Source organism: Malus sylvestris, chromosome 10 (genome assembly GCF_916048215.2).
Source record: "Malus sylvestris chromosome 10, drMalSylv7.2, whole genome shotgun sequence".
NCBI classification, from domain to species: Eukaryota; Viridiplantae; Streptophyta; class Magnoliopsida; order Rosales; family Rosaceae; genus Malus; species Malus sylvestris.
Window position 1 is genome coordinate 24225435 of NC_062269.1, and position 15010 is coordinate 24240444.

The window sequence follows — 15010 nt, forward strand, 5'->3', positions numbered from 1 at the left end:
CAGTAACTGCCCTTAATGAATAGTGCATTCCCCTGGCAATTTCCTTTTGCATCTCCACCCCTGCACTGAATAGCCCTGGCAATTGGCAATAAAATATTAGTATTTTTTTATTTATAAAATAATACATAATAATTTTATTTGTAATTTTGGATAAGATTTTTAATCGTTCTCGTTGCGCCACGTGTAATTATCCGAAAAGCCAATAGCAATAAAATTTTTGTATTTTTGTATTTATAAAATAATTCAAAATAATTATATTTGTTATTTCGGATAAGATTTTTAATCGTTCTCGTTGCGCCACGTGTCATTATCCGCAAAGAAAATTATTGGTGATGGATTTCCGATAAGATTTTTAATCGTTGTGTCAAGGCACGTGTCATTATCTGAAAAGACAATTATTGGTGATGGATTTCTGATAAGATTTTTAACCAATCACGTCGTGCCACGTGTCACAATCCGATTACAATCTTTGAGGATAGATTTCCACCAGATTTTTAACGAATGACGGCATGCCACGTGGCATTATCTACAACCTAATCCCTTATGAATCCTCCATATAATCCCCCATCCATCCTCATAAATCTCACACCAATTTTCTCAAGATCTCTATCATTATTCATAGTTTCTGCTTCCTTTTCGCCAAAATCCCTATCATTATTCATAGTTTTTGCTTCCTTCTTCACCAAAATCCCTATCATTATTCATAGTTTCTGCTTCATTTTTACAATGTCTTCTTCTTCTTCTTCAAAGATGATGTGGGAAATCGAGCAAGAAGAGGAAGAATTGTTTAACCAATCACAAGGAATGTTCAATGTTAGGGATTGGGCCCAAAATGAGATGGAAGAGGATGACGAGCGTAGACGGAGAGATGACGAATCAAGAATGGCAGGAGCCTCACAATCCCGTCGAGTCGTCCAAGCTGTGGCTCATATCTGCAGGCCCAACCGTGCTGTAAACATTGATAGAAACAGGCAACGACGAGGTCAGGAGCTCTTGGACGATTATTTTGTCCGTAACAGTGCATTCCCTGAAACATACTTCCGACGTCGTTTTAGAATGGAACGACATTTGTTCAACAAAATCATGGGCGCTGTTTGCAACCATGATTCTTACTTTGTGCAAAAGCCGGATGCTTTTAGTGCTATGGGTCTCCTGCCTCAGCAAAAAATTACTGCTGCCTTGCGGATGCTTGCATATGGAGCAGCTGCAGACCAAGTGGACGAGATAACGAGGATGGGACAATCAACCATTCTTGAGTCCCTCATGAGGTTTTGTTCGGCAATCGAATCTATCTACACCGCAGAGTACCTCCGGAGACCTACTCATATGGACTTGCAAAGGCTTCTGAAGAAAGGCGAGATGCGAGGTTTTCCAGGGATGATTGGAAGCATTGATTGTATGCACTGGACTTGGAAAAACTGTCCAAGTGCATGGCAAGGCGCTTATGGGGACAGAAAAGGATCAAAAAGTATCATTTTGGAGGCGGTGGCATCTTTTGATACATGGATTTGGCACGCCTTTTTCGGGGTTCCGGGAGCTCAAAATGACCTCAACGTCCTTGTCCAATCCCCAGTGTTCAACGATGTCCTGCAAGGAAAGGCACCAAAAGTCACGTATGAGGTCAATGGACGTATGTACGACGGGCCATACTACCTAGCTGATGGCATTTACCCAAGGTGGTCAACATTTGTCAAAACAGTGCCACGTCCGCGCAGTGCAAAGGAAAAACACTTTGCAAGATGTCAAGAAGGGTGCAGGAAGGATGTGGAGCGTTGTTTCGGTATCCTCCAAGCTCGCTGGGCGATCATCAGGGGTGCTGCCAGATTGTTTGATGTAGAGTCGCTTCGATCCATCATGATGACGTGCATCATTCTTCACAACATGATTGTGGAAGATGAGTACGATTATGAAGCCGTTGATGAATATGAGCCAGACACGATGAACAATTCAAGAACACGTATATATTGTGCTCATGACGCCACCGATGAGCCCGTGCAACATGAGCCATTAGAAAGGGATGGACGTTACAATGAAAGGATCATCCAACGATATACTGCACTTCAAAGGTCAAATATGCACAATGCCCGCCAACTTGACTTGATAGAGCACCAGTGGGAATTTAGGGGTGCTGACGATACTTAAGTTCATTAGTGTTTGTTTTTATTTGGTGTGTTTATTTTATTTTATGTGGTGTGTTTTTTTAGTTCATTTAGTGAGTTGAAATGTAATTTTATTTTATTTGGTGTTTGTTTTTATTTGGTGTGTTTATTTTATTTTATGTGGTGTGTTTTTTTAGTTCATTTAGTGAGCTGAAATGTAATTTTATTTTATTTGGTGTTTGTTTTTATTTGGTGTGTTTATTTTATTTTATGTGGTGTGTTTTTTTAGTTCATTTAGTGAGTTGAAATGTAATTTTATTTTATTTGGTGTTTGTTTTTATTTGGTGTGTTTATTTGGTGTGTTGATGTTATTTTATTTGGTGTGTTTAAATGTGTTTTGAATAAAGTACTAAGTTCAATAAATTGGAAACAACATAAAGTACTCTATTCAATGAATAAGAAATTACAACCCGAATAAGAAATTACAACCCGAATTGATTGGAAAATTATGGGTTCGTGAATGGATGATAACCATCACCTAACCAATTTGTGGTGCTAGGATGATCTTCTCTTGTCATGCTAGGATAATCTTCTCTTGTGGTGCTAGGACCATCTCCTCTTGCTCTCGCTTCTCTTGCACGCCTCCTTCGCAACACATCCGCTTTCTCTGACTTCCAAAAATATTTAGAGTCTGGAGACTTCCCATCTAAAGGCTCCTTCATAATGTCACGATCTCGTTCAGCCATTCTTTCTTCTCTTCTATGTTCCCTTTCTTGCCGAAGTAGTTCTCTTTCTCTCTCATCAGCTTCAAATTTTCTCTCAAAAGCTGCAGCTTTTGCATCCTCTCTAGCCTTATCAGCCTCAAATTTAGCCATTTCCCGGGCCAAATTCAATTCACCTTGGCGGGCAAGATCTTCCATACACTTTGCATAATCATTCTTGGAAGCATTACCTTTTCTCTTTGAAGCCTTCTTACCTTGAGGCCTAATTGGATAACGGGTCGACCCCGACGCTTGTTCAACGGGGGGCGTTTCAGGCACTTCTTCATCATCTTCATCATGATCATGCGAGGCATGCTCAGGTGTAGAGTGTAGAGGGGTGCTGTTCATGAAAACTTCTGGACCGACATGCACAACTCTAAATTTAGGACAATCTTTGACAATATTCCAACATTCAAACCGGGTGAATGTTTTGTTTTTGCTTTTGGTTTTGGCACCATACCAAGCTTGTGCTTGAAGTTCCTACACAAACAAATAATTATAATGAGAATAGGTAACAAATAAATAATTATAATGAAAGTATGTAACAAATAAATAATACAAACAAATAATTATAAATGAAAGTAGCTAACAAATAATTATAATGAAAGTAGGTAACAAATAAATAATACAAACAAATAAATATAATGAAAGTAGCTAACAAATAATTATAATGAAAGTAGGTAACAAATAAATAATACAACCAAATAATTATAATGAAAGTAGGTAACAAATAAATAATACAAACAAATAATTATAATGAAAGTAGCTAACAAATAATTATAATGAAAGTAGGTAACAAATAATACAAACAAATAAATATAATGAAAGTAGCTAACAAATAATTATAATGAAAGAAGATAACAAATAAATAATACAAACAAATAAATATAATGAAAGTAGCTAACAAATAAATAATATATTGTTACCTGATCCGTTAAATTTTCCCCACTTCGAAGATTACCACTAGCTTGTGCCAAGGCGTCTCTCCACGTACTAAACGATTGACTAAGTAATTTCCAACGACTGGACATCGATTCCTTAGTTCTTTGCCCACCCATTTTCTCAAGATAATTGGTATGAATAAGACTCCACATTTCTCGCAACTGCATCTCATTACCCGTAATCGAATCATGAGTAACTTGAACCCAACTAGTACACAACGCAACATCTTCAAGAAGCGTCCAATTCGTACCTGGTTGAGTAGTCATTTTGTTGGAAAAAAATTGGATTGAAACTTTGAAAGAAAGATAGGAATGTGGTTGAAAGTAGTTGAGAAAATATGAAATTGTGGTGTAGGGTAGAAGATAATGAGAAGGTATTTATAGGTGAAGTGAAATCAAAATTTTTTATAATTTTTCATAATTTTTTTTCGGATTTTTTCGGATTTTTTTACATTTTTTTTAAATTTTTATTCACCTAATTAATCTCTGCCGTTGGATTTAAAAAAATTTAAATTCCAACACTCCAGATTGTGCCACGTGTCACAACGGTAACATTTTAGATTTTTAAACTGTTTTTTCTTTTTTTTTTTAATTTACAAAGCCTAATAATGTGGACCGTTGATCTTAGATCAAACGGATGAAATTAAATTAGATTTTTAAATGTTTTTTACCGTTGGAAATCCAACGGTCCATAAAATAGGACCGTTTCAATCGAACGGACATGGGGAAGCCACGTGGCTTCCCCAACGGTAACTTTTGATAACTGAAATCGCGGGCCTCTGCCCTGTTTTTTTGTCGGACGACTCGCGCCCACGCGCTCGTGAAACGCACGCGCCTGACGCAGCCCTCGGGCTCTCGGGCTGGCAATCCTCGACGGGCCTGCTCCTCGGGCCTCGCCTGTCGCTCGGGCTTCCATACGCTGGAGGTCATCCCCCCAGCAATTTGCTACTGTTTGACCCACTGGCCCCCGAGCAACCTCCCCCGCTGGAGGTGCTCTAATAGACGATGGCTTTGTTGGTGGAAACAAGAAGACTACATTGCCTCTACTCTGTGTCTATTCTAACCCTAAATACCTACTTCAACTTTTGGAGTAAAACTCAAATTTTAGGTTCTAAATTTACTCCAACTCTAGAGCAAATATGAGTTAAAACCTAAAACTCATTTCTAGGGCAAATTTAGTCCAGGATTTCCCCCAGGTTGGTGGAGCTGGCCCACCATATATGTGTATTTTTTTTAATTTTATACTTATAAATTCATTGAATCCAATGGCTAAGATTTAATTTGATCAAATCCAACGGTAAAAAAAATCTAACTGTCCATATTTAAATACGGCTAAAGTAAGTAAAACAAATTATTTTATTTGTTTCATATTCTTTCATAGTGTTCCATAAGTTTCGTGGTGCCAGTTTAGTGATTTCTCAATATTTATCGGAAGGGGACGATTGTTTGGCCTCACTAAACCTCCTTGGAAGTTGGGATTGCTAGTTGGTGTTTGATGCGAACAAGGATTACCATTAGTGAGACTAGGTCAGACTCACACCGACTAAGTCTTTCACTAGGTAGTCTTAGTGAGGACCCCCAATATGTATGGGATTGCTAGTCCCGTCCTCAAACCTGCTCTGTTTGCGCACTGCATCGTCTACAAGCTGGGTCGTCTACAAGCGTTCCTCTGCAACACCCTTTAATCACTGCTTAGATCTGAAACAAAGCTCCACCTACTGCCCAAACCTCAAAATCCAACCACAAAAATTTATAATAAAAAAAGGCGAAAAAATAACAACAACAAAATCCAACCCAAATTTTAAAATCACCCATTGCCAGAAAATTATGAGAGGCCTTTGTAGGCGGAGAAGCCAACGCATGTATCAGAGGAAGGAGAGAGATCCGAAAAATTTTGGGAAAAAAAAAAGGATGAGGAAGGTGGAAATGCTTAACAACGGCAAGAGGGTGAAGAGGATGAGCTTGTTTTGAAGGATTTGCGATGAACTTCACACTTGCGTTTTGCAGGAAAAAGATGGAGGAAAGAAGAAATGGGGCGGAGCCAGAGGGAGAAGAAAAGAAAAGATGGTTCTGGAGGGTAGTCTTTTAGGAGTAAAGTAAAAGGGAAATAAATATGCATTAAAAAACATAAAATATTATTATATAAACATTAAATAATATAAAATATTACTATATATGGATTAATTAATATAATATTATAATTTATTAATTATCCTGCTTTTTAGTTCGACACTGCATCAAACGCTTTACTAAGTTAGTCCAGCTTAGTTTAGTCTAAGCCAATCCAGCTTAGTCCCGGAAGCTAATCCAGTCCGAGATAGTCCGGTGCAACAAACGCACCCTAAATATTTTTAAGTTAAAATGTTCATAAAATTAAACTAGGATAGTCTACATAATTTTTTTTTTAAAGTTACTTTAAGAAAAAAATTCTTCTAAATTCATTCTTTAATAATCTCGGGCTAAAAATTTAACCCATAAGGGTTGGATGAGAAAAATTGTTTTTGGGTTAAAAATTTTTGATTTAACCCAAGGGTTGGAGATGGTCTAACCCCCGAACCCATTGTTTTTGTTGTAAATAAAGTAAAATTGAAGGGCAAACTTGTAATTTTAGCTAAGCTACATCTAATTCCTTCCAACTTTAAAATAGACTAGAAAAATTGTCCACGCTTTACTGCAGGTTTTCAAACTATAATTGACAAGAGCCATGGATAATATTCACATAAAAGTACACTTAAAAGGCAACAACAACACAATCACATTTTCAAATGCAGCAATCCAGATAACGCACATTTTACTTGAGTAAATCCCATAAAACAACAAATTGACACATCCATCTCCAAATAATTGAAAAACCAAGACATAGTTGAATCGACATGGTAAAATATCCAGTTCAGTTTGCATTTACATTTTATTAAGTTGACATTAAGAGCCAATATACAATTAAAATGGCGAATCCGAGAGTTTCTGTTAACAAAACTACATTTCAGCGTGTAACCAAATGGAATTACTGAGAAATTTGCAGATCCTTACTCCAAAGCCAACTTTCTACCTAAGTGTGCAGTCTGCGGAAAAGAAAACCACCCAACTGTCAATACTTTTAGAAATTTCAGCAACGATTTCGTCGAAGAAAACATTTCCCTTCTTCTCAGAATCTCTAGTAAATCCATTAGCAATTCTGAGACTCTTTCAAATATAAGCAGATGGACCTACAGAGAGGAAAAACCTAAATTTACAGCAAGATGAAAGCTTTTTCAAATTTGAGTACCAAATCTAATGAAATTTTAGTAAAATGACCAAACCTACACCAAAAAAATGAGATGATATAAGCAATGTCTCTAGGGATTTTAATTTGGTAATTGTTCTTTTATTCTTGAACCAATGCTAGGGTAAAAAGTTCAAAGACTAATTCTAAAGTTTTCTCAAATGAATAAATGTTGGCTGAATGGTTGATTGCTATTGAGAAAAGAAAGCACCTTGACAAAGTGGAAGCAATCTTATCGTGTGTGTTAAGCTTTTATGATTATTGGAAGCAATCATGAGCTCTTGTTTTGTAGGTACAACTTTGCAGCACTGCCACATTTATGACCTTACCGTACAATGGGGCTCATTTGATGTCTAGGATTCGGTAGACTCGAACAGCGTTGAATAAAGAAACGGATGTACACTTGCATATTTTGTCACTAGCTAGTGTTGTTAGTTTACATGCTCTTTTGTGTGTGCTGTGTGGATTCGCAGGTTATGAGTTATATATAGATACATCATAGCTATATAATCTATGCCAAGAACATTTGCATATTGCGACTTGTCGGTTTTCTTAGGTAATGGATACGGCTTCCTCTTTGCTATTGCTATTCCCGCTGAGGAAAAGTACAATATGTGTTTCTTAGCTATAATATTCGTGATGCTTTGCACCAGAAGAAAATTGAACCCACATATATGACACATTTGAGGTAAGCGATGCAATAGCACATGCCCTTCTGGATGCCATCAGGGTCCACTCTTTGAAATTTGAGGACACCTTGGAGCAGGGAAAACATGCTTTCATGCCAACTGACGAATCATAATTTAGTAACAGGGAAATCGAGCGAAATACCCTAAGTTAGAATTAGCAATCTGAGAAAACCTCAAAGTTAATTGATTGAATACTAAGAAAGATTACAAAATTCAACTCTACAAGTTGGCTTAAATAGATAAATTTTCTAATTCGTAATCTCAAAATATTCGTAATAACTAGTTTTGTTGGAAGTTTTGTGTGAAAACCTCTTTAGTAGCGGGTTATAAAGTGATTGCAAAAAGTTCTTTTGTCTATGGATTGCTGCTGCTGGTTGCATTCCTTTGTCGCGTCTTGTGCTTGTCATGCCCACATATTCACCAATCTGGTGGCTATTAAATTGGGAAAGTTTCCTTTTTTTTTTTTTAACAATTGATATTATCTACATTAAGAGGAAGATGGTGGGCTTACCCTCACAATGAGCTAACAAAAATGTGGTTCAAATTCGTCTTTGACCTAAGGGGAAGGGGGTGGGCTTACCCTCACAATGAGCTAGCAAAAATGTGGTTCAAATTCGTCTTTGGCGAGAATCGAACCTAAGACCTCTTACTTGCAAGTGAAGAGGAATATCACTATACCGTAGTACTAAGTGGCAAAATTTGCCTTTTTAGCTTGTCTTTTATTTTGAGACCCCTTGATAGTAGGTACATTATTTTTTTTAACAAACGATATTATTTATATTAAGGCCTCGTTTGACACACTATATAAGACACCATATAGTATTATATAATACGAAACAGGTGTTTCGTGAGCTTTTGTATTAAGGGCTGGTTTGGTATTGTTGTGCTTTGAAAAAAAAAACTGTTTTTGTTGTGCTGTGAGAATAAGCAGCTGTGAAATAAAGCAGCAAAGTGTTTGGTAAATTTTTTTGTAAAAGTACTTTTGGAAAAAAAAGCAGTATGATAGTGTTTGGTAAACTTTTACGTAAAACAGCTGTGACTGTGTAAAATGACCAAAAAGGGTATAATACTAGATGTGCTATTAATTTAATTTTCTTAACAACTAAAGGTGAATTACTAAATATACTTTATTTTTAAAAGAAAAATATTTATAAACTTTATCTTAAACATATAATCCCACATTTAACAAGAAATCATAATCTAAAATTCAACGTATAATTCAACATTTAAAATATCTATTTACTATACAACTATTACTCTTTATACTATTACTCTTTATCTTTTCTTTTATTATGGAATCAGAATTTTTTTTCCCTTTGCCCTTGTCATCTCTCAAATCCCCTTCCCCTTGCGATCCACATCCCCTTCCCATTAGACTTTTCATCGTCTTCTTCTTCTTCTTCGTAATCTTCCTCCCCGTCTTCGTCTTCGAGGTCAGCATTGGCTTCAAACTTACAAGTTTTTTCTTCGCCAGTGGAGGAGTTGTTGTTGAAATTTTCTGGGGTTTGAATTTTAGTTTCGGCAGCCAACGGACTGTTATGGGGAACTTTAAGCTCTGGGTTTTGTTGGGGCAGTCGGGCTGGTCGCCGCAGCTGAGATCGGGTTTACGCTTCCATGGCCATGGTGGAGCCGTGGTCTTCCATCTCGTTGAAGAATTCCATCGTCGCCAGCCACATCACTCCGAAACCTAGATTACCCAGAATCGCATATCACCCAGATTACCCAGAAATCCAAATCTTCCAATTCTACCTTCCAATTATTCAATTCAATATTTCAATTACACAGAAATAAAGGTTGAAAAAATGAAATTTACCTTTTTATTGATGAAAAGTGCTCGAACCAGATGAGAGGGAGAGATTGAGCTTGAACGGAGAGAGATAGCTGGAGAAAGGGAGCTCGAACTAGAAAGTGAGGGTAGGTTTGGGAATTTGAAAGTTTCATTAATAAAATCACTGTAGCTCCGTGTTTTCACAAGAAGCTGATTTCTAAAGCTGCATTTTGCAGCTTCCCATTTTTAGTTTTTTTTCTTCTGAAACTTTGAAATAAAGCTGGTTTGAGGGTGTTTACCAAACACCAAAATTTCTTCCAGCTTTTTTTAAAATTACCTCAACCCCAAACCATACCTAAATAAGCACCATACTATTAATCTGGCCCCACCTATTTTATCACCCTTACACCAGTTTGTTTATCTCGTCTAAAATCTTGGTATTGTTTAGTCGGGTTCACGCTAACAAAAACGTGCTAACTTTTCTCCAAGCTATCTCGCCATCTGCCCTACACATCGCTAACTCTTTCTCAAGGTATTCTCTCTCCCTCTTTCTCCATCCCCACCTTCGATCAGCATCAAGCAGATTTCAACGGAAAACTAGAGGTGGCAGATCGAACTCAAATCACGCCGTTCCGGTTCTAGAGAGACATTATCTGGGTTTTTGGCTTAACTGTTCCTTGATTTTGTTGATGTGGGGTGATTAAACTCAAAATTGGGGGGTTTTTATTTTAATGGATTAGAAACTCAAATCTGGGGGAGATTTCATCTGGGTATCTTTAATTCAATGGATTATAAACTCAAAATTGGGTTTTTTTTTTATTTCATATGGGATTTTGGCTGCACCGACTGGAAAACATGGAGTTGATGATTTTTTATTTGTGTTTCCTTTTTTAATGAAAGAATTTGGGAGTTTGATTTTGCAAATTTGAAGGTCTTGATTGGTGTAAACTCATGGGACTATGCGGAGAGTCTGCTTGAAGCTTCCATTAACAAGTGATTGTGAATTTTTATTTTGTTGGATTGTGAATTTTGTTTTGGTTGGAAAACACATTTGTGGTTTTTTATTTGAATTATCAATCCAAAAGTGTTATTAATAAGTACCAAACACCGTATATATAATACGATCATTAATCCGATATTATACTAAACGCTCGACTAATTTGGTCAATACTATCAGACGACTATTTATCTTATCCGATTCCAAAAGTGTTATTAACAAGTACCAAACACCATATAAATAATACGATCATTAATCATTACACTAAACGCTCGACTAATTTGGTCAGTACTATCAGACAACTATTTATCTTATCCGATTCTAAAAGTGTTATTAACAAGTACCAAACATCATATAAATAATACGATCATTAATCCGATATTACATTAAACACTCGACTAATTTGGTCAATACTATCAGACGACTATTTATCTTATTTGATTGAAATAGTACAATTCGATGTGTCAAATGAGGCCTAAGGGGTTGGAAGAGTGGACTAAGCCTCATAATATGCTAGCAATAATGTGGTTTAAATTCGTCTTTGGTGAGAATCGAACTTAAGACCTCTCACTTACAAGTGAAAAACAATACCACTAGACCGTAATACTAAGTGGTAGTAAGTGCACTATTATTCCAGATAAAAAAAACAAAAATGTTAACCATCTATTTGTACCATCTCTAGGCAGACCCTACCTCTATTAGAGAGATGACACAAATGATATTACAAGTAGATGGTAAGTGTAACACTACTAAAAAGAATAAAAATAAAATATTAGATAGACATACTAAATAGATTCTGCCGTCAACTGCCGAGGCCCTTCAGTCGTTTATGTATAATGTGCTTTGTTCTTATCAGAGACTTACCCATTCGATATACATGTTGCCAAACTCTCTGGCAAGAACAACGCTACAATCTCCATGGTACAATTTTGCAGGCTGTGAGTATGGCTGCTTCTTCTGCTGCTAACAACCATCTTCATGAAAAGTATGACGTGTTTCTTAGTTTCCGAGGCGAAGACACCCGCAATACCTTTACCAGCCATCTTCATGCTGCTTTATGTAGGAAGAAAATCAAAACCTACATCGATGACAATCTTGAAGAGGAGATGAAACTGCACCTGCGCTTATAGAAGCAATCACGAAATCAAATCTTTCGGTGATCATATTTCGGAAAATTAACTATGCTTCTTCCACATGGTGTTTGGATGAACTTGTGCATATATTGCGATGCAAGGAGGAATACGAACAGTTTTTATTCCCATTTTTACAGCATCGACCCATCACATGTACGAAATCAACAGGGGTCATATGGGGCTGCATTTTCTCAACTTGAAGAACGTTTCCAGGACAATATTGACAAGGTGCACAAGTGGAGGGAGGCTTTGACGAAAGCAGCCAATCTATCTGGGTTCGATAATTCAAACAAAACTAGGTAAGTAACTACGTATATGTTTGTATTTACTTTCCACTTGTGATGATTTGACAACTAATATTGCGAATAAGATTAGTAAAGCCATACTTACTATCTATTGTCTGTCCAAATTGAATCATATGTGTGACAGGACGGAGGCTGATTTAGTTGATAATGTTGTGAAAAATATTTTGACCAAATTGGACGAAACATTTTCAGATGATTTAAAGCGTCTGGTTGGAATTGAAAGCCGCATTAATGATATCAAGCGGTTATTATGCAATGGTGCTTTATTTAGCCAACTATATCGTAAATTCGAAACTTCTTGTTTTCTTGCAAACATGAGGGAAGAATCAGAAAAGCATGAACCAAATCACTTGCGAAATAAACTTCTTCGAAAGAATGATGACAAACTAAATATCCACACACCATCTATAGGATCAGATCTTGTTAAAAGAAGGCTTCTGAATACAAAGGTCCTCATTGTTCTTGATGATGTGAATTGTGGATGCAAATTTTCGCCTTCTTCTTCTTGGACAAAATTGCACCTACAAAACAATTAACACCTTAGGTCAAGGTCAAGAGCCTCACGCGCCCATGATGAATGGGGGGCTTTAACCGAAGAACCTCCGATGTCAAAGTTAGAATTTAGAGAGAAAAGTGTTTAGAGAGTTTTTGGAGTTTTGCAAGAGTATGGACTTGGGTTTTAAATTTAGAGAAAATGGGGTGATATATAGGGCATGACCGGTCCCCTTTGGAGAAAAGGTGACCGGCCCTTTGGGGTATTTTTGTGTGAGATGGGTGATTTAATTGGCAATTAATGGATTAATTAGGTAATAAATCCATTAATTAGTCAATTAACTCAATTTATATGGAATGTTTTGAAGGTTATGGAACAAATACCTTATGGAGAATATAGGATGAGGATGGATGAAATAATTTTTAATTTGTTACCTATTTTGGGCACTTTTGGCTTGATTGAAAAATGATTGTCCACTGCTCTCGTGTAGAAAATTAGGTTCAGTTTGGCCCCAGAAGTAGAATCATTATTACAACTAGAGACAGGCGCATACTTAAGGAAAAAGTTGATAAAATTTACGAGGTCAAGGGATTGACACGTGATGAAGCTCTTCAGCTCTTTCATCTGAAGGTTTTCAGAAATAATTCTCCTGGGACAGATTATGCAGAGTTGTTAGGGATGGTGGTAGATTATGCTGAGGGAATGCCATTAGCTCTTAAAATTTTGGGTTCATCATTCCTTCACTGCAAGAGCAAAGAAGACTGGGAAGCTGAATTGAACAAATTGAAAAAGTTTCCCAGCCAAAAAATTCACAATGTGTGGAGACTAAGTTACGATGGATTAGAAGAAAACGAGAAAGATATTTCTTGATATAGCTTGGTTTTATAGAGGATCGAATATAGATTTTGTAAAAAGAATGTCAGATTCTCGTGGTCTCTTTGCTGCTATGTCTCTCATAAAAATTTCAAGTCGAAACTGCCTAGAGATGCATGATTTCCTACAAGAAATGGGTCGGTCAGTTGTTCATGAACAATGTATTGAAGAGCCTGGAAAATGCAAGAGGTTGTCCATTGCTGATGATGCTGTGAACACGGAAAATTCCTGAAACGAAAGAGACAAGAACAACGTGCACAAACAAATATTTTTATGTATTTGATGATTTTGGGTTACAATCTCTCTCTAATTTGATCCTCTGATTCGATCTCCGTAAGGTGTTGATTGGTGGGTGTTTCGTTGATCCAAGGACCGTCGAGGCTTAATCTTGGATGAACAGTTGGAAGTTTCTTCAAAGGGTCGTGGGCTTGATCTTTGAAGGTGGATTTGAGCGGATCTTCAAGGGCTTTTGGGCTTGATCTTGAAGAAACGGTTGGATGTGTGGATTTGTCGACGTTGTTGATCCAAAGGGCCGTTGGGGCTTGATCTTGGATGAACGGATGATGAACGATGGTGCTTTCTTCAAGGGCCGTCGGGGCTTGATCTTGAATTGGTGGATGGTTGATCCAAGGGCCGTCGGGGCTTGATCTTGGAAGAACGATAAACGAAGAACGAAGAACACTTTCTTCAAGGGCCGTCGGGGCTTGATCTTGAATTGGTGGATGATTGTTGATCCAAAGGGCCGTTGGGGCTTGATCTTGGAAGAACGATGAACGAATAACACTTTCTTCAAGGGCCGTCGGGGCTTGATCTTGGAAGAACGATGAACGAAGAACGACGAAGGCTTTCTTGATTCTTCGGGAACCTGGATGCTTGAGAGCTTCGGAGTTTCAGAGCTTCAGAGCTTCAAGGTGTAATATGAATTCGTTATCCAAATGAATGAAATGGGCTTGTATTTATAGAATTTTCCAAGGCCTAATTTTGAATATAATATTCCAGATGAAATAAGTCGTTTCTGCCAGGTGTTGACACGTATCCTATTTGATGACTTTTCCAACTTATTTCAATTTTCGTTGAGTCACACGCTACGTGTAAAATTTATGTAATACATGAGCGTTGACACTTTGATTTATCGGTCAACATTTATTTACCGAAATTTCGATGTCTACAAATGCCCCCACTTCAAGGCGCGTCGTATACATGTGATTGTCATGTGTAGGAGATGCGTTTTGAAGTCCCTTACTGTAGATGTCGATCCAAGGGCCGTTGAGGCTTGATCTTGAATTGGGCTGGAGATTTCTTCAAGGGCCGTCGAGGCTTGATCTTGAACTTTTGTTTGAAATTTCTTCAAGGGCCGTCGAGACTTGATCTTGAAGGTTGAAATTGGACCACAAGGAGCTTCATGTGGTAGATGATCTTTGGCTTTGGTAGTGGGTGAATCGGCACGTATTTTGTTGCGCTTTGTTGACTTTCCACAGCTTTGATCTTGAACTGGGTTGGAGGATTTTCTAGATTCCTCCAATTGTTGATTTTCCACAGCTTATTCTTGAACTAGGTTTTGATTCAAGGGTGGTAGACACTTAATCTTGAATCGGACTTGTGATTTCTTCCAGGGCCGTCGAGGCTTGATTTTGAATTTGGCTGGAAGCTTCTTCAAGGGCCGTTGAGGCTTGATTCTTGAAGGCTGAC

At 37.4% G+C, this 15010-nt stretch overlaps 3 protein-coding genes across 3 annotated transcripts; 2 read left to right on the plus strand and 1 right to left on the minus strand.

Moving 5' to 3' along the window:
• Positions 1–204: 204 nt before the first annotated feature.
• LOC126585323 (protein ALP1-like) lies at positions 205–2300 on the plus strand. The gene has a single exon (XM_050249714.1). The coding sequence runs from the start codon at positions 544–546 to the stop codon at positions 2140–2142; it is 1599 nt and encodes a 532-aa protein (XP_050105671.1). The 5' UTR covers positions 205–543; the 3' UTR covers positions 2143–2300.
• Positions 2301–2605: 305 nt separating this feature from the next.
• LOC126584344 (uncharacterized) lies at positions 2606–4228 on the minus strand. The gene is made up of 3 exons (XM_050248752.1): positions 3787–4228; positions 2998–3340; positions 2606–2637 (listed from the first exon to the last, which is right to left on the minus strand). Exons 1-3 carry the CDS (start codon positions 4066–4068, stop codon positions 2606–2608), a joined length of 657 nt encoding a protein of 218 aa, XP_050104709.1. The 5' UTR covers positions 4069–4228.
• A 7233-nt stretch (positions 4229–11461) lies between these two features.
• On the plus strand, positions 11462–13553 carry LOC126584345 (disease resistance protein RPV1-like). The gene is made up of 5 exons (XM_050248753.1): positions 11462–11502; positions 11788–11949; positions 12080–12213; positions 13107–13239; positions 13337–13553. Exons 1-5 carry the CDS (start codon positions 11462–11464, stop codon positions 13551–13553), a joined length of 687 nt encoding a protein of 228 aa, XP_050104710.1.
• The last annotated feature ends 1457 nt before the right edge of the window (positions 13554–15010 follow it).